The 19,786-nt window shown below is 37.0% G+C and overlaps 1 protein-coding gene across 2 annotated transcripts; it reads right to left on the reverse strand.

The window, feature by feature from the left end:
* Positions 1-13: 13 nt before the first annotated feature.
* Positions 14-19,515, reverse strand: LOC145775189 (uncharacterized). 2 transcript variants are annotated; one of them, XM_082586440.1, is made up of 19 exons: positions 19,402-19,515; positions 19,116-19,265; positions 18,745-18,981; positions 18,280-18,450; positions 15,329-15,507; positions 14,250-14,366; positions 13,020-13,125; positions 12,534-12,659; positions 11,802-11,972; positions 9,092-9,161; positions 8,826-8,984; positions 7,015-7,132; positions 6,489-6,704; positions 5,053-5,292; positions 4,703-4,792; positions 2,674-2,783; positions 1,854-2,112; positions 1,648-1,733; positions 14-1,357 (listed from the first exon to the last, which is right to left on the reverse strand). In XM_082586440.1, exons 1-19 carry the CDS (start codon positions 19,508-19,510, stop codon positions 1,261-1,263), a joined length of 2,811 nt encoding a protein of 936 aa, XP_082442566.1. In that variant the 5' UTR covers positions 19,511-19,515; the 3' UTR covers positions 14-1,260. The 2 variants fall into 2 exon arrangements, with proteins under 2 accessions (XP_082442566.1, XP_082442557.1); XM_082586431.1 differs by having other exon boundaries at positions 1,648-1,736.
* Between the last annotated feature and the right edge of the window lie 271 nt (positions 19,516-19,786).

The following is a 19,786-nucleotide window of genomic DNA, read 5'->3' on the forward strand; positions in this document are numbered from 1 at the left end:
CCCAGAGGCTTAAACGAACAAGTTGCTGATGTATCACAATCCTGACTTATCATTATTATTGATTTGTACAACAGAGAATTCACTTCTTACATAATGACATCACGCTCAACGCAGGACTATACAAATATTTGTCACTGAAGTTACTGCAACAAGCTGTTTTGGTTTTGCCAACCTATAGGCTATAACGCAATACCAGTTTTCAATACTCCGCTGGAAGGTGCCACGTGATATTTCAACACTCCCTTGTGGAAGCATACATGAGTGACATCACCTGGAGATGCCAATTTTGTGGTTTTCAAACAAAATAAGCAAGTTGAGATTTCCACTTTGTGCTCTCGGAGATGCAACGTAAGAAAAATGTGGCCTACTTGAACCCTGTTGTAATACTGACGTAAAAGAAAGGTGCGTTTAAAGTCGGGACTGGTTTAGGGTGCCACAGAAAAAGTGCCATAGCACTGAAAAAGTTGCATCGTTCTCGCTTAATTGATTTACAGTGTTGGTTTAGACTCTTTTGGGCTCAGCAACCAACAGCACTTTTTCTTTTCAAATTTAATAATAAAATAATGATGAGAACTTCGGAGTCTCGACTATGTTGTGGCCAGCTGCGTGTGGCAACTTATTTTTAGTTCATAATTTTCGTTTACAGGAGGCTGAGGCTGGTTGTTATTCCACCAAGTAGGCTAGCCTACATTGTAAGTCGTTTTTACAAAAAAGTAATAAAAGCAACGACAAGTTAGGCCTACTAGATTTTTGACAGTTTGTTTTCTGCAATTTACAGTGTTAAATATGCTACACCAATCTCTATTTTGCTTCAAAGTGGTCTTCATCCCGAAACATCAGGGTCGACCAGTTGTCTGCAGCGACTCTTTCATTTCTCTTTATTGTTGGCATCTTCAATTTTTTTTGATGGGTCATCCTTCACAGTGTCTTCCCATGTTTTCTTTGGTCTTCCTTTTCTTATTTTTCATGTCACAACTTCATTTCAAACATACTAGGCCTACAGCAATGCAAAGATAAAAAATTTACAGGAATGTTAACATTAATAAGAAAGTTGTTTTTCTTGGTCCACTTAACGTTTGGCAATGCAGCATCTTACGATCTCAATGTAGGCTAACCACCGATAAAATCAGACTTTTCTTATGTTTCAGTTATAGGTGAGTTAACCCAGCAGACCAGGACCCAGACTACGCATTTTGCATTTCTTAAAATGAATCAATCTTTTGAAGCAGGAAACGACTTCATTAATTGGCCGAACACAAATTATTTGCTTTCTGGGATAGATGATGATCTTCGAAAGATGAGGGGCATTGAAACTCTGAACGAACTCATCTTGCTTATAGAAGTACTTCTTTGCGTTCTGTGAAATAGTAACAGAAATTTATTTTGACGCCTCAAGTAATTTCAAATATGTATCCTAAGACAACTACGACATCTTGCAATTAAGTGTAAATTCAAAATGCAGAAATAGAGCCCTTTTAAGTTGCCGTATGCTACTTTGTTATAGCCTATTGCTCAGAAATGTAACTATTTTGATCCGGGACTTGATTAATGATCTATCTAATTGAAAAGGCAAATCTGCAGTAAGGACGTCATGCTAATATTATTCTTTTATTTAAATAGATCTGCACCTTCCAGCAGGAAACTTACCTGTCAAGTTCTGATCCCGCTGAGCTTTCACTGCGTTTGACAAACCAACTTAGTCCACCTTGTTGTTTGAAATTCTTTGAAGCATGCTGCTGTACAAAAATCTTTTGCTTAGTTTGTGAAGGTTTTGTAAGGATTTAGTCAGGTTTTAATTTTTATGAATCTGTAGCACACAGGTCTCGATTTAATTTGTGTTCAAAATTTCTTACCAATTTTCCAATGGACTTTTGGCGCCTTGAGGTAAATTCATATGCAGCTCTAACGTCAGTGTTGAAATAACAGTAAAAAATAAATATAAGAAATCCTTGTATTCCGGTCAGGATCACTTGCAAATACGCCCCCACTATGCCGACTGTATCTAACGCGTTTGTGCCTTTCTCATCTTCAATGTAGAAGTTATATAACAAAGACACGATTGTTGGTACTCCAAGTATTGGCATGAGAAGAATAGCACCTTTTGATGCTCGTCTGCGTTAAAACGAAATAGCATGAAAAACCTACGACTGAATGAACAAAAGAAAGGTAAATCTCAAATTATGCAAAGGGCATTTATGACAGACAACTACTGGTTAGACCTAAATAAATATAGCCTTGGTAGAAAAAAATTAGTGGGGCTAAAATTACTCCACCTATCAAACAACACCTTTGAACTAAGTACTAAGTAGCCTACTAAGATGATTAAATCTATGTTAGTGGTTCAACTAGCATTTGTTGTAAACTAGCAACGTGCTGTAAACTAGGTAAACGTGCTGTAAACTAGCAGGTTATAGCCTACTGCTTGGGCCCGGTGTATGAAACGTTGTTTATTTGGTCTAGAGGTGCTCAGCACGTGTAGGCTATCTGTTTGTTTTGTAAGTAGATTTTATAAAGTGAAACCTAATTGATTAAAATGATAACCAAAAAATAACAACAAAAGCGAAGTTCAAATAAGTTAACTGATAAGTCAAAAATTATTTCTCACGTAGGGTGATTGCTTAAGTAGGTAAGAGGTTTTAGTTTTTCACTCGTCCTCTATTTGATTTCACTTACTTCAAGGATTCGCCAACACGAGTAGCCTCACCAAAAGAGGATAACCTACTGGAACTGTACGAGGATTTGAACACAATGAGCGAGACTTTGGCAAGAACAACTGAATTGACCTGCAAATAAGATAGTTTAAAGGGTAGATTAGCATGAGATTGAAAATATACAAAAAGTTACAAAATGCCAGAGATTGTTGTGTATGAAACGCATGGAGACAATTTTTTGATTGATTACATTTTTAAACGTGTGGCATTTTTTTCTAGCTTAACCCAATTAAACTTCCTCGCTGATATCTTTGAGTTTTAGTCTAAGTAGGCTATAAGAAATTAAATACCATAAGTTAAAACTTGTTTAACTATAAATACTGACAAGAAAAAAAAAAACACGGTGGACCTACTAGCCGGAAACTATTTTTTTTCGAAAGGGCATAAGAAGTGTAATTTTGTTAACATACGAAGACAGAGATTATGTAGTAGCCTAGATTTAAAGGTTTGAGATTTTCCTTTTTCTCCCCGAGAGCTGAACCTATTTTGTAATGAATTTCAGTGTAGCCTATTCCCTTACTTAGTTTTTATTAGGGGAAGACGGAGCAAAGCGGGACACTTTTCGTAAAAACGTAATTTCAGCAACAGTGATGGTTGGATTTAGTTAATTTCTTTTTTAATCGAAAGCCTTAGTTGGTCAGCATATTTGGTTCGAAGATCAAGCGGAATCTTTCTACTGCTATAGTACAAATCAAATAAGATTTTTTTTTAATGTCCCGCTTTGCCTCAGCCATGGGGCAAAGCGGGACACTTCATTTTAGCATTATTTGGTACTGTTTAGCCGCTTCTCTCAAAGACAACTTCTTGCTTTTCACATCTTCTATTGCATTCTTAATATTGATGGCCTATCCGTCCATTTACCTATTTCAGTTTTTCACTTATAGCGATGAACCATTGTCAGAATTAAATTGTGTAGGCCTACCGGTACAATATAAATGAATACTGATAAATATTTTACAATCTTGAAGGTTAAAAGAGTTATAAACAAAAATTCAATCAACAGAAGAACCACAGATACAATCTAGACTTTTAGAGTCTCATATTGCCCTAATGCACTGTCCCACTTTGCCCTAATACAGCTGTCCCGCTTTGCCCCAAAGTATAGCCTTTAGAAAATAACATCTCTGCTGAAACCTGTAAAGTTTTAGGTAAAAGTTGCTTTTGTTACCAACAAATAGCCTACTGTCTCAATGTCTAAGATAAAAACAAAGCAACCAACAAATTCGCTTAAGCTAACGAATGTGGTACCGTAGCTACTTTTCCATCTCTTCCTTATAACAAACCATGCCAAAACACATTTTGCTTCCTCATGACACGCGTTGTGCTCTGCCAGTCGCCATTTTTTCACAGCAAATACAGTTTATAGTTGCCTAACTAGTGCTTCCGGTTAGAGGGAGCCAAAGAATACAAAACGTGAGAAATCGCGATGTCCCGCTTTGCCTCGTCTTCCCCTACAGGGCTGTGGAGTTGGAGTCGTGGATTCGGTAGGTTTTTGGCGTTTTCATCTCTGTAGTCAAAGTCGTTAAAAAAGGCCGACTCTCAGTCCGGCTTGATACAAAGTGATGGACAATAAATTTTTGTTTGCATCTTTTTCAAAATGTTGTTTCTTGTTTTCCGTATTGCAGTATGAAGCATTACCAGAAAATAGAAGTGTTTGTTCTTGTCAGTTTTTGTAAAAGTAACCATTTTAATTTTGATCACAACTTTAGTGAAATTAAATAAAAAAACAATTAAAAAAATCTTGCAACCCTCAAAAATCTGAAACACTAAAGCCGGAGTCGGCGAGTTATGAATCGAGAAGTCGGAGTCGTATATTTTTCGCCCGACTCCACAGCCCTGGTTTTTAACTTCTTGAACCAACCAAAGGAAAATACAATAGTTACTGTAAATGGAATAACTAACCAATTTAAGACGACCAACCAATGTAAAAAAAAATGAATCTAAAAAGCTTACGTCACTTAAAAATATGCAGCTTTTAAATAAAGACTTACCGCTATCACAAACAAAACTGGGCCTGCGTAAGCCCAAATCATGTTGTTTTCCTTTGTCAGAAAGCAAGTTTTTGAGTTTACATAAGTGTCCTAAAAACTTACTTTGGTTAATATAGAGAAACAAATCAATTTTTCGTCACACGACATAGGTCCTATAACTGGTATCTTATTTATAATACTTCATGTTTCACAGCGTCTGTAACCTTAAAAAGTACATTTGAATGTATTGCACTTCTAAAATTAAGCAAATTTTACACATCACCAAAGTCATAAATTTCGCTTAAAAATGAGCAATTCGCTATTGAAGTCATTTCAAGCCTAATTTAATGAAAGGATTTTATTTTACCAACCATCCCAGATGGAGACTCCAGAATAGTGCGAGATATCGAGAAGGAAACAACGACGATGACGAATGGAAGGAACCAGCCAATTATTGGTGAAAACCGAGGAACGGAAGAGGCCCATCTTTGCCGGAAGACCATCACTATCTTGTAGAAGAGATATACTCCTTCAGCGAGGGAGAAGAAGAAGACCGCCAAGAAGAAATAATGAGTGGAGATGGAACAGATCAAGCAAGTAAGATGGAGAGCCTGAAAATATGCTTCATAATGATGCTGGTACTGTTTGAAGCATTTGTTTTTCAGTTTCCTTTGCTAAAAGAGTTAAAAAAATAAACATAGCCTACGATTAACATATTCTTAGTAAAATATTGTTTTTTCGACATTAAATTCTTACAATTTACCCCGTGATTTTCGACCGGAGGTTCACGAAGCGCTTTTAGGAGGGCTGTGAAAGTTTGCAGCATGATTGATAAATTACGAACTTTAAAAATTGGTTGTGCTTTATATGTGTATTACAGTGATTCTCAAATTGTACGTGGCAACGCACTGGTGCGTCGTCTGAAATTTCAAAGGATATCGCAGAAAGGTTTGATTTCCCAAATAAAAAAAATCATACAGATGATTTATATCTTTTTATAAGGCTATGTTGGCTGTGTTCAACATAATTTTTTTGAGACAACAGATTGTTGATATTAATGCTTAAATTAGAAGTAGCCTACAAACGTAGGTCAGTAGTCTATTAGCACTCATAGTTTTACCATGATTGTGATTACAACAAAATATTAACTACAAATGAAAAAAGGAGAAATTTTTTGTAACGGTCGCAAAAATTATATGAATTTTTGATAAAATTTATAGAAAAACATTAAATCAGCATATAGATTACTGATTTTTAATCATGTGTGCCAACGTATAGCCTAGCTCATGACTTTAATCGGCAATGTTATCAATCGTCACAAATGCGTCACTAGTTCAGCAAATTTTTCTAAGTGTGTCGCTTCGAAACTTATGAAACATTTTGTTTCATTAGGTCTTTGGAGATGCGACACACCAAAATTTCAGATAAATTAATTTTAGGGGTCCGCCACCGCTTCGAAGGCACCAAAAGGGGTCAGCCAAGACAAAAAAAGTTGAGAACCACTGAGTTAAGCAAAACATAGATGCAATGGAATCAATCATTAGTCTGCTAATACCCATTGTAGGTCTACTGTGTTACGCACACGCGGAGTTTATAGCTTCACCGACAAGGCTGTAAGGCCGAAGCGATGTGGCGCTGTATGTAATTATGATTTTTAAATGGATAACAAATAGCCTTCTTATGCAAATGTCAAGCAAGCAGAAAATACCAAAAGCTTCTATTGCTGAATTTCTACATTTTTTTGCTTTTGCAAGTTCTGTGTCCTATAGAATGTAGAAGCCTAAAATGTTATTGTTTAAATAGTTACCTTTGTCGTTCCCGAAGTGAACACTGAGCTGGTCAGCAAAGAGATGTAGCCGAACAATAGAGCGACGATCAGTTGAAAATGGATGATCATTCGCTCCTTCAGCAATCTCTTTCGGTAATTAACGAACACGAAGAGTGTGATAATTAAAGTGGTAATTGACACAATGCCAAGAATCAACGAAATTATCTGCAATGCTTTGTCGTGAAATTCCGGTAGCTGAAATTATTAATACAAAAGGAGCTGATAAGTGTAAACGATACTGTACAGGTAGGTCACAGTTCTTTATTTGCTTTTTGTAAATTCATCAATGTAAAAATATATAATTTGCAAAAAAATTAAATAAATATATATTATAAAATATAATTAATATAATGAAATGCCAATTAATAAATGAAATCCAAGTTCAAATTTGAATTCAACACTTCAAAGGTGCGCAACCCTGGATCGGTCTATGCGAGAAATAAAAGTTTTGACTAAGATTAATAAGTTTGTTTGCAGCACATCACGTGAAAACAATATTGCTTACTCCGGAGGGAGTAAATTTCATGAGAACAGCAAAGTTGGTGGTGTGGTTACATTCGCACGTTGTCTTGTTGCTACCAGGATGATTGGTTGTTTTGCAGCCGTAGAATTGCCAATCCTCTCTAAAATAATCACGGGTTAGAAAATTGAGGTTATACAACTTTTGACTATGGTCTCAATTTCGATCTTCGGAGATAATTGGGGTACAATTGAGGTAGGCCTATAATTGATTATTGTACACTGTAATTTAGGTAATTCAATTGAACTACACTATAGTGCAGGGATGGCGAACCTTTTGTAGTGCATGAGTCACAAAAGAGACCTCAATCCTTGAAAAAGCAAAAGTGGGTCATACATTTAATTACATGTTAATGCGAAACTTGCTGCTGCATCTTCTCTGCAAGTCTTATTATCCTTGGTTGGTAATCAGTAGTTTTTAGATTTACGCATGCAGCACTCATATCTGAGCTGAGACGATTCCGTGTGCTTGATTGTATAAAATTCATGTGCGAAAATAAAGATTCGCACGAATATGAAGAACCAAACAACGTTAACAGAGCTACCGCAAATCTTTTCATAGTTTCAAACGAATTTGGCAGGGAGTTCCACTCTGTAAGAATTATATTTTCAGCATGGTTTTCAACAGCAGGAAAGTCACAACCATCTATATCCGTTTTCATTTCAATTTTTTGTAGGAGATGATTTAAGTCTACAAATTTTGTTTTCCAAACTGCACTTTCTTCAAAGTTTATCATTTCCATTTCCAAGTTGTAAAAACGAAGCCATTCGAAGTTTGATAATTCAAGATTTTCAAATTGAATTGCATGCAGGAAAAGAATGAACTGCAATGTAGTATCTAGCTTTTGGAACTGGGTAAACCTTTCTGACATTACATTTTTGGTCTCTTTTGTCAGTAAAACATACTTGTTGAGTGCAGTTTGCTTTTGTTCGTAAGTTAAATTGGTGCTGGTAAAGTGCTTCAACAACTGAGGAAAATATTTCAGCTGACCTTGTTCAAGGTTTACAGAAAAAATAGCGAGTTTCTTCTCAAATGCTTTAATGTGCCCAAACATGGATAATACAATATTTCCACAGCCTTGCAATGCAATTTAGTATTTAACTTATTGTAATGCATTGTGAAATCAGCGAAAAAATGTAAATCATTTAACCTCGTACTTTCGCTTAACTCTGGATATTTTTGATTTTTTTTCAGCTAAAAAAAGTTGTACTTCTTCCAACAATTCAACAAATTGCTGTAAAACATTACTACAACTTAATCACCTTACACTGTTGTACATGAGTAAGCCATTAAATTTACTGTCACACGCGTTCAATAAATTTGCAAACTGACGTTTATTACAAATATTTAGTGAAACATTTATTCTTTGCTGAAATATTTGTTTAAATTTCATTATTTTAAAAAAGACAAGTGGGTCACTGAAAATCTGTGATGGGTCACTTCGTGACCCGCGGGTCAGTGGTTCGCCATCCCTGCTATAGTGTGTATAATTTTGTGATGAGATTGAGACAGACCGTAACTTCTTAATTAATAAATAAATGCAATAAATTGAGTTTTGCTTTTCGCAGCATGATCGTTGTTTACTTCATCTTTGTAATAAATAAACTCAAGAGTGTTTTCGCTGGCAGCGTAAGCATTGTGAGCCTATTTGCTACGTTTTAGGTTTCAGACATGCTTAATATTTTAATTTAAAATACACTTGTTCATTGGCTTGCTTCGGTTTACAGAACAAACAAAAGTCATTATAATGACAAAGATCGCATGAAAAGTTCATTCAAAGCTACCGACATTTGTACCTTGTTGTGTTTGAACCAAGAAAAGCACATGCTGGAATCATATCCTCAGGCCAATCGTTAGTTTCGTCATGTGTCAGTGTAAAATTGACTGGTACTGACAGCTTTTTCGCTTTTCCACTAACAAACTGACGAACTTTTACAGAAAGATATTTGCTGATTCTGAATAAACAAAAACAATGTTGAAGTTTTCATGCAGGACCAATCCAATAGATGCTAAAAAAGACTGCTACAAGTTGCCTTTGTATTAAGCTACATTTTCTTCTTACCTCTTATCATCATGAGCTGGCGAATAATCGTAGAATACTGTAACAAGGGCTACACTGTCATCAATAGAACCTGTATACGGTAAAAACAATTGATGTCGCAATAAAATTTTCGTAAAAAAGAAAACAGCATTCTTGGCAAATGTTTCATATAGCCTACAAAACAAATTCCATTTTTATGCTTCGTGCTTTGTAGTCTTTTGATTACTGTTATGCTACTACTGCAAGAAAAATGTGTATGTGAGCAGTGCAGGATTAAGGTGGATGCTATTGATGCTGCAGCATTAGGCCCATTCCTGAAATAGGCCCAGACGAAAACAGACGTGAATTTTCCGGACGCTGAACAGTTTTCCCTTGCTTAATTAACCCACAAATAATTCTTATTATGAAATTTGTAGTCCGAATTTCGCACGCCTAGGCACAGTGTTACGCCTAGGCACGTAAGATAAAGCAAGATTTTAGCATAGACTACTTATTTAAGATGAAAAATTATAACACTTTTCGAGCTGTTTCAGGGCCCTTCATTACTTCAGCCGCAGATAAGATGCACGGCTTTATTAACTCTTCCCCAATCGTGTATGCTTTTTTTGGTTTTAACTATTCGTAGAGAAACTAGATAGGATTCATGAAGAAAGGATTTTTCGGTAGTCGTCATCTTTTCATTTGCTTTTTTTAATCGTTCATATCAGAGAATATTCGTCCAAAATATTCAAGTGGCTTGCCTTCAAGATTGTTGTGCTTTGAATGAAAGTGACGAACAACTTTAGAAGGTTTCATAACGTCATTTGGCAGAATTTGGGAGCACACCAAACATTAGGGCCGTGACGATTGTTCACTACCCGGATTTTCACTACCCGCCATTTTCCTATTCTGAAGGAAAATGGCTTGGATGTTACTAACTGCAGAGGCCAGTCGTATGACAATGCGTCAAACATGTCAGGACGGTACAACGGTGTCCAGGCAATTGTGAAGCGAGAATGTAAATATGCTGCTTTTATTCCATGCTGCAACCACAGTTTAAACCTGGTAGGAGACCAGGCTGTTAATAGCTGCGCTGGCTGTACCATGTTTTTTCATTTTGTCAATGGACTATACGTTTTCCTGTCTGAATCGACATATCGCTGGCAGAAACTGAAGAATCGCTGCACATTAACGCTCAAAGGTTTGTCTGGAACCCGATGGTGTGAACGTGCAGATGCTGTCAAAGCGCTAGTAGAAGGGTGGAAGAGCATTCAAGAAGTCATGGATGAGCTTGCGGCAGATAAGGAGCAGAAGGCCGATACGAGAAACCAGGCCGACGGATTTTCGCGCAGGATGGACGAACTTGAGACAGCAGTTATGGCGACTGCCTGGAACGATATCCTATGCCGTCTCAACAGTACGAGCATTAGCCTCCAAGACCCTACAGTCAGTCTGAATACGGCAACTAGTTTATTGGCATCACTGGTCGACACGATTCAATTTGCACGGGACAGATTTGACGTGTATGAGCAGATGGCGATCGAAAAGGTTCCTCACGGCGAATACAAGGCTGAAGAACGTCGAGGCCGTAAGCGAAAGCGAATGCCTGATGAAGGAGCTGCAAACGAAGAAAACCTCACCCCTAGGGAAACATTCAAAGCCCATATATATCTGGTCATGATCGACAGACTGTTAGCTGAACTGGAAAAGCGAATGAAGGCGTATGAGGATATATCTACAACATTCGGATTTCTTTCGGAGCTAACGTCATTGAGCATAAAGCAGATCGAGAATAAAGCTCAAAATCTCGTTTCCTCGTATCCAGATGACTTGGAAGACACGCTGGTGGCTGAGCTCATACAGTTTGCTGCATTTATGCGCACCCAGAAATCGGTGAGTGTGAACGAGTCAGCAGAGCTTACCATGTACAAGCTTTTGTCGTCGTTGAACCTTTCTCAAACATTTCCAAACGTCGAGATTGCTTTGCGCATCTATCTGTGCTTGATGGTGTCTAATGCCTCCGGCGAGCGGAGCTTCTCAAAACTGGGAATAGTCAAAGGAGAGCTGCGGTCCTCGATGAGGGAGGAAAGGCTAAACATGCTGGCGCTTATGAGCATTGAACATGAGGTGCTGAGCAGCCTTGACTGCACTGACATGATCGAAGATTTCGCGCTTGCTAAGGCTCGAAAAACAGTAGTATAAGTAAGCAGCACTAGCGCAGCATTGACAATATGCCAACGTTAAGTTGATCTGGATTAGCCTTTTCTTCATTAACTCCGCTTTTCAGGCAATATTGGTATTGAATTGTGTTGGTGTTACATAGCCTGATGTTACTCTCGAGTTTTTACGATAACACGTCGTTATTATTGTTCATGTTCATTAAAATTTGGCTGACTGCGTCGAAAGCAATAAAGGCTCTTTGGTCGGTCTGATTACGCGTGTACGGTGGAGTCAGAGTGTCGAATGCATATGTACCAATGCCTAGAAAAAATAGGCCTGTTTTTGCGCTGCAGCATCAGGCCCAGTTTCGTCTTAATCCGGCCCTGTATGTGAGGCAACATATATAACAGGCGAAAGTAAAAAAACGTATGATCAAAGTAATATGTTATATGTTCTGGACAATAAATTATTTAATGTCTCCACTCTTGGTTGCTTATGTATTTTCTTGAGCAATACCGCTATAAGTAATTTCTCAGGTCATCGACAGAGTGGAATAACACTCATCAAGTTGGCCTAGGCTACTTTAACCTACCAGCTGCTCCTGCTTTTTCGAATCCAGGCCTAAGTGGGTCGACCCCAAGAACTGCGACAAGATCGGAGTTTTCACTAAAATGAGACTTTTCCAACAGCTTGTGAGCATTGTTGGACCGAGTGACTATCATTGATAAATCTACATGGTTTTCAACAGCTCGAAGAGTGAGATCTAAAAATAACCGAGTGTTAAATCTTTGTAATTAAACCAAGAATCTGTTGATGTTCGATATGTCCACAAATCGCTGTTCAGATGCCATTGGTTAAGTTGAAAATTGCAAAATACCATTTTGATCGTACCATTCCAGATTTAAAAGCTGTAAATTACTTGATAAGGTAAGCCTACACGTAGCTCGTACAGTATTTGCTACCCCATTTAAGATGCTATGAGTAACCAACTCAATTTATTGGCTTATTTCTTGTTTAACGTATAGGAGAGCTGCGTATATTAAAGTGGACGCATGAGTGGAGTCTATGGCGCTACATCCACTTCTTTAGCCTACTCCATTCAATAAACATGCATCAGGCTTAACTGGTAAGTAGGTCACACGTCACGCCTTATATTTTCAACACTTCTTTCTTTTTCTTCTACAACTCTTTTTGCTTATTAAATATACTGTAATTTTTTGGCAAAAGTAATGGATTTAACAGTAGGCTACGTGATGACGTAAGCGTGGTGGGCTACATCAAAATATTTCTATTTAAACTCTTCGGTATGAATAGAAAAAGTTACTTGAATTCTTTTGAAATGGAACCATCCGGGAAGCCACTGTTTTTGACATGGTATCTAAAGTATCAAAAATTTCATGTTTGAACTCTGGTGATCCATCCACGTCTTCTTCAAGGTCATCTTCGAAAACTAAAAATTACAATAAATTACCAATAATTTGATTTAGACTTTACCTATTGAATTATACGTTTTTTTAAGCATTTTATGTTGGACTAGTTGTATACTAGAAAACTAAAAACTTTTTTTGATAACCTTAAATCAAAGCAACATTGCTGCCGTTAGGTTTTCAAAAACGAACGGTTAAAATCTAAAATTGACAAAACACCAAAAAAGACAAGTTGGAATATATTTTAGCTGGGTATTGATCTCTTCAAGATCCACCGTTATTTCGCAAACATTGTAGGCTGCCTTTACTGAAAATGCTTTGGTAGCCGAGGTGGATAAGTTAAATTTAGCGGTGATGCTTATAAAGTAGGCTAGTATACTTACTATCACTCATGTTAGCATCTAAATGGGATTCCAATGCTTGAGATTTGGGTTTTTGCTGTGTAGTTGCAGCAGACTCGATGATCTTGCTGATGACAAGCGTGGTTTTCTATTTGAAATTTTAATTGAGTCAATTCAATTGAGAGAGGATTAATAATAATAATATTAACGTTATTTTGAAAATAACACATATTCTGAGTTAAATGAAACTGTACAAATCCAAAATACACTTCACTAGCGATATATTATAGGCTATTTCAAATGTATCCTGAAATTTGAAATAATATGTTAAATAATTATTGCAATTTTATAAATATTTTCAAATTTCTGATGAGGACTTATAACCCTTTGAAGGTTGGGGGGGGCTGTCAATTCAACTTTTTTATATCAACAGTTGTATCTCTAAAACCACTGAGGCTTCGACTACGAGATTTTTTGACTTTTTCTAACTTTTATTCACCTCTATTGAGCTGAAATTTTGAGCGAATAAAGGTTATAAATTGAGAGATATAAGGTATTTCTCAGCACATCCTCTGAAATATTTCATATTCTCTTGTTCAAAATTTTCCACCAGCTGGATGAAAGTAATTAATTTGGCCCATGTCTTGTTAATCCTAACTGTTTCACAACGTGAAGGGAATTGGCTGTATGTAAAGTTATTTAAAAAAAATTTAATCACAACATTGCAATGCATGTTCTTCATTACTCTACCAAAAAATAATGTGTAAACTCACGCTACAGTCATAAGTCACTTCAACATTTCAACGTATATGAGCAGTTCTAAAATTCACATAGTTTTAATTTTCGGATATGCTCAGCGTGAATAATTTTATAAAGTGAATCTCGAATTTTGAAACCGTGCCTTAAAAAATAACAGAGATATCATTCCTAAAGCATAAGAAGAATCGACAGCCCCCCCCAAACTGAGCAAGACTCTAGGAGCTCAACCTTCTAAGGGTTAAGTTAAGCAGAAAAAGTTTGACTGTTAAACTATTTGTAAACATTTAAGATATATTGTCGTAATGCTCAACCCTGTGGTATTGTTGTGTCTTGCCTGTCTTTGGTACAAAAAAGCAAACTCTCTCCCGAAACAAAAACATTGAAGAAGTAGTTTCAGTGATGTGAAACAACGCATGGAAAGAGATGAAAGTTTACCTTCTTGTATAACCTTTCACTGGTAGACAACTGACAATTTTGTCAAGTAAAACTTTGCCACCATTTCAACCTACACACCTTCATGAGTTCACTTGCCGAACTATTATCCAGTTTTTCGTAAAACGGATATTGCGCCACCTTGCGAGTTGTGTTAAGAAAGGTTTTAGCGTCAGTTGTCGTCAATTCTTGGAAGTTCTGCAACAAGATAACATGATTTACTATGCATTTGTGTGAGCATTTAAAAGAATTGTAAGGTATTTTGCTGTTCAATTATTGGGCCTGTGAATATTTTTAAGACAACAGCATTGTACATTGCATATTACGACAACTGTAAGCACAGAGGAAACCCATCAAAACATAGGAAAGGCTGATGGTGTATAATGTGAAAATTTCCGCTATTTTTTTTTTCAAAGCAATGAGGTATCGCTGATTTACAGCAGTTTTCAAAAATGAATAAACTCATGCTTTACACAAATAAATAAAACCAATCATTTTTCATTGATTTTGAAAAGCAATCAGTTTGTTTACTGTTCATAAAAAGTTACAACATTTTTGTGTCAGTTAAACGTGGTTAAGAAATTAACACGTTTTTTCTGGTATTCCTGCGGTTTTGAAACAATTTTTACTGAACAGTTTTAGTGACGCTTTGTTTACAGGATGTCATCGATCAGTTAGTAATGCGACGAGATGTGACAAGCTTTTCAAACGTTACTTTACTTTCTTCCGCCGGAAAACCACCACAGTTGCCCTTCACAGGAAAATAACATGAAATATACACGCACTGTTTTTACGCGATTGTACTAAGCTATACGTATGTTTTTACTGCTCGCTGGTCAAAAAGTTCGCATGCTATTGGTAAAGAAAACCTTTTTCTTCAAATTTATTTTATGTATGAATTGATATTCTTTGCGTTGCTAACACAAATTGGAAAACCGCCACACTGGATTTATAACCTCGCGGTTATACCCAGTGTATCTACTGCACTGATGACGCCTTTTAGGCCGCAACTATGTGTGCCACTTTTTGCAGTAAAATAAAATATAAATATAAACAGTATAATTGTACAGTATAAACTTTGCTAGTTTATATTTTCAATGGCGCATATCCTCTAGTAAGTGTAAAATATGACTATGACATCTGCAAGTAAACTCTGCTACCTTTGTTTGGGAAAGCTCGGTCAAAGCATTCATTACTTCATCCACCTCTTCTCGGTTGATTAGTAAAATGCGATTTCTCCAAGAAAGCCGAGTTATCATTCCAAGGACCTGTGTGCACGTGGAAAAATCCTCTCGGTTTTCTACGTATGTCTTTACGTCTTCCGAAATAGAAACAGCCTCTGTATGAAGAAATAGATGTGATTAACTTTTTTGCTACTTGACATTTTTTATGTTGTCGTCGTCGATGTTATGAGGAACAGAAATGAGATAACTTAAAAAAAAGAATTTTGTTTTGTTTTGCGTCGAAATAAATCGACTACGTTTCTTTGTCAACTCGAAACGAAACGCGCGATAATTGCCAAACCCACAAAGCGCAACACAATTTGAAACGGCTCTTACGATCCATCTTTACACACAGGCCATGACAAAGTTTCAGGCCATGGCCGCTTCAAACTTAATTGAAGGCCGATCTGTTAGCAGGGCCTACGAGAGGGGGGTACGTAGGGTACGGCGTACCCTTGAGGGCCCAGGCCTGTGGTTGTTGGGGGGCCCGAAATTGTAATTTTATAGTTTACGCTCAAAAATGTTTGGTTAAAACCATCCTAAACGACTAAATTCAAGCATAAATGTTGTTATTCGTTAGTCCTTGGGGGGCCCGTAATGTAGCAAAAGGGCCCGGAAAAAAATTAGGTGTCTAAAGTGGTGACTTAATGCCTTACGTGCAAACATGTTCTGTTGAAAGCACCCTAAATTAAATCACAAAAGTTGGTTATTCTCCTGTCCTGGGGGGGGAGGGGCATAGTGTAGCAAAAGCAGGGTTGAGAAAAACCCGGAATTTTTTTTAAAAATCCAAAACCGCTAGTTTTTTTTAATGCCCGGGTGTTTTTGGGCTTTTTTGTGTTTTTTAGAAACTACTTGAAAAAGGGGGCAAATTTGGTTTTGAATCTTTATCCTGGGACTGACAAAGCCTTGATAGGCTATTCCTGGTTGTTTCGCATACTTGTAGAGGCTCTTGAAGCAGGGCCGGTTACGGAGATTGGCAGAGTGAAATTTCCGATTGTTGAAGTCTTGTTACCTGGGAATTATTACATCCATTAGGTGCCACGAAATGGAGAGCAGTCCTTAGATTGCGTTGCTCAAGCGCACACCCCGAAAGTCGAACCAGCACCGCTTGATCTTGAAGCTTCTTCGTTCACGAAGTCACGCGCTAACCAACTGAGCTATTGGGGCGACTTAAACCTTACATTATGTCATTATTCAGATGCATGGGATAGAATTTAATCTAGGGTAGGCCAACGCCATTCTCTGTTGTTATAAACTTGTATTTTATGATGCTCAGTCTTATTTTATCTGGCAGCAGGGCAGGGTAGGCCGGTACGCGAAATTTTTTTTCCCACAAGATTTCTGTCTCATTGATTCTAGTCACTCTAAAAGTAAGATTTTCCGAAAGTGTTTTGAGAGCTTGGTTGATTCAGATTGCGAAATAACTATTTGCCAATGAAATTCTGCAATGACAATAAAATATAAGCTTTCCTTTACACTACTTTTTTTGAAAAGCTCTTGTGCACCGCAAAAATTAATTTAAAGTTCTCACGATGTGATCGTTCTCACGATCACTAGGCAGAGGATGAAACCACTGAACCAACCGTGCCAACGAGAAAGTGTTGCATTCACACGGTTTTAATACAAACTTTTACCAAAATATGTAAATAAGACAGAAATCTCGTAGAAAAAAATTTTTGCGGCCGGTACCCGGTCATTTGGTCGACAGACATTTGGTCGACAAGACATTTGGTCGACAGGACGTTAGGTCGACAGAACGATTCATTTTTGGGTTAGTTAACTAACTTTAACCCTAACCCAGCCTAACCCTAACTCTAATCCTAACCCAAATGTCCTGTCGACCAAATGTCTGTCGATCAAACGACCGGCTACGGGGTAGGCCTATATCATATGAGGGAATTGACATATTTATCCTCTTTCATATTCAGTATTATTGTGCATAGCCTATTAAAATTAAAGAATGGTTTTATTGCAGCTTGATACTATTATTGCGCACAAACGTCCAATTCTGCAATAAAATGTTGTAGGCCTATGGTGTGCAATACGCCTAAGCAAACATCACACGTTTTGTCCAAGACAAAGGGGGCCCGGAGTAAGAGGGGGGCCCGGAATGACTCTTCGTACCCTTAGTGAAAATTTCTCTCAGAGGCCCTGTCTGTTAGTAGCCAAAACTGCTAGTACAAGATGATAGTTTGAGTATTAGTTAATCAATATAGCCTTTGTGCATAGTTGTATGATTTTGAGCTACTTTTGTGCTATTGTTATCATGCAGATAATGAACTAGATTTTGGTACTTGTGCTGAAAATCCAAAAAGCGTCTGGCAACACCAGTAATAGAGAAATATTTGACATTGTTTAACCTAAATTTAAGAGTTTTTCAATAGTTTGAATCTCATCTGGTAATGTATTTTTAAACTACGCATTGAATTTAAGGGTTCAGAAAGGAAAGTAGCTCACTGGTTATCGAAACTGATTTTATCATTGCAGTGACGCCGTGCGACGCATATCGGTGACACAACAGGGATACGTCGATGTGTAGTGAGCGCATGCCGCATATGCATCGTGCGTCTCATCAGAGGATTTTTCATAATAAGCAAGCACATTAGGACTCCCCGTTTATTGCTGTACCATCTGCGATTAACATTTTGTAGCATTTATAACGCATGAAAGCCGTTCCCTTCGCAAACGCCTTACTTGTAAATGTTTGTAATATTGCGGTTTGCAGATTCATAGCTGCAAACGACTTCAATTTTTGCTTCAGTTTGAAAACAAGATGTTGGAAACATTTTAACTAATTTTTCTATTCACTATTGTTAGATTCTGAAGCAAGCTTGTAGAGTTTACAATACGTTTGTTCTTGTAAAACCGTACAAGTCCATTAAACTCACCATCATCTGATTGCAACCAAGCATCGGTTGTGCACGTACAGTGCGACGTTGGCTGATTAAATCTTTGAAAGCGGAATGGAAATCGTCCACGATAGACACAGGCTTCGTTAAAGAACAATTCTCCTGTCAGTGTTGCATTTTTAGGTTTCACAATGTCGACTTCGCATTTACCTGTGCAATCAGAAAATAAACAAGTATTACATTTCAAGATTGTTTTTTTTTGTAACAAAAACAAATGCAGCATCATTATGATTCTATATTTTAACATAGAAGTGTCGTGACATTTGATTTTGTGTTACTTTTACAAATCTATTGACAATGGTTTAGCATAGTGACATACGAGAGAGCATGAAACGAATAATATAAAATAGCCCACGGTAGGCTGATGAATGGTTAAGTGTGTATTTTAAATTTAGCATGAAAACACCACTGGCAGTGCATCATTCAGAGACCACACAAACTTACCATTGCCTGTACTCCGCACTAAATATTCCCAAGTATCTAAGCATGGCGGAAAGCTATTTTCTGTGTAATTGAATATCGGAAAACCCGATCCTTCAATCAATCCTAATTTTTCCATTGTATAAACGATGCCTGATATATGGCAATATGTTCCATTGATGGAATGTCCGGTATAAATTCTATCAAATGGTTCCCGCAATCTGAAGCACTTTTCCCAACGGAGATCCACATAACACTTCTCTGAAAAATCAATAATTTTTGTTTTGCAATGATTCAGTTTTGCAATCATTTTGTAAATCCATTAACTTATCTTCAAATTTTTTGAAACATTTTCATTTCCCCCCAAGATTTTATGATATTTAATAAACCCTCACTTGGCTTTGCAAAGCATCTTGGGTGGCTTGACTCGCTCCAGCAGCAAGAAGAAGCTTTGCATTCCTCTCTGTCGTTGATTTGTTTTCTATCTTGGACACAGGGTTCCATTTCATCAAATTCTTCACGCAACTTGCAAGCGTCTTCAACTCCTGTAAGAGGAATTTTTTGTTTAGTTTAACGGAATATAAACTGAGTTTCATTTTTCAGCTTATAAATATAAAGAAAAATCACTTCAAAAAAAATTTAAGGTTATATTTAATTTAAACTATTAGAAAGTTTTCTTACTTGGCGGTTCTAATCGCCGGCAAACATTGTGTGGCAGCGTATCCTTGTCCAGAATGGCAGAAGTCAAAACCAACACTTGAGCACATGCAAGCAGTAAAAGTAGCTTCATTTGCATTCTTTTATTCGACTTTGACAGACATGCAGAAAACTATTTAGCAAATAACGAGCTCAATCAAGTACGGAATGGATTACTTTCATGTTTAAAAAATAAATAATCAAAAAATTTATTGTTATTTTTTTGCTAACCATTTATCAAGCTTGAAAATGCTATACACTGTAAACAGTATTATCCTCTTCTCAAGCCTGGAGTCTCCAGTGCGTCGAAACCAAAAGTAACAAAAAAAAAATCATAAAATTGTCTGTATTTCTATTTCAGCACAGCAAA

Source organism: Aplidium turbinatum, chromosome 1, assembly GCF_918807975.1.
Source record: "Aplidium turbinatum chromosome 1, kaAplTurb1.1, whole genome shotgun sequence".
NCBI classification, from domain to species: Eukaryota; Metazoa; Chordata; class Ascidiacea; order Aplousobranchia; family Polyclinidae; genus Aplidium; species Aplidium turbinatum.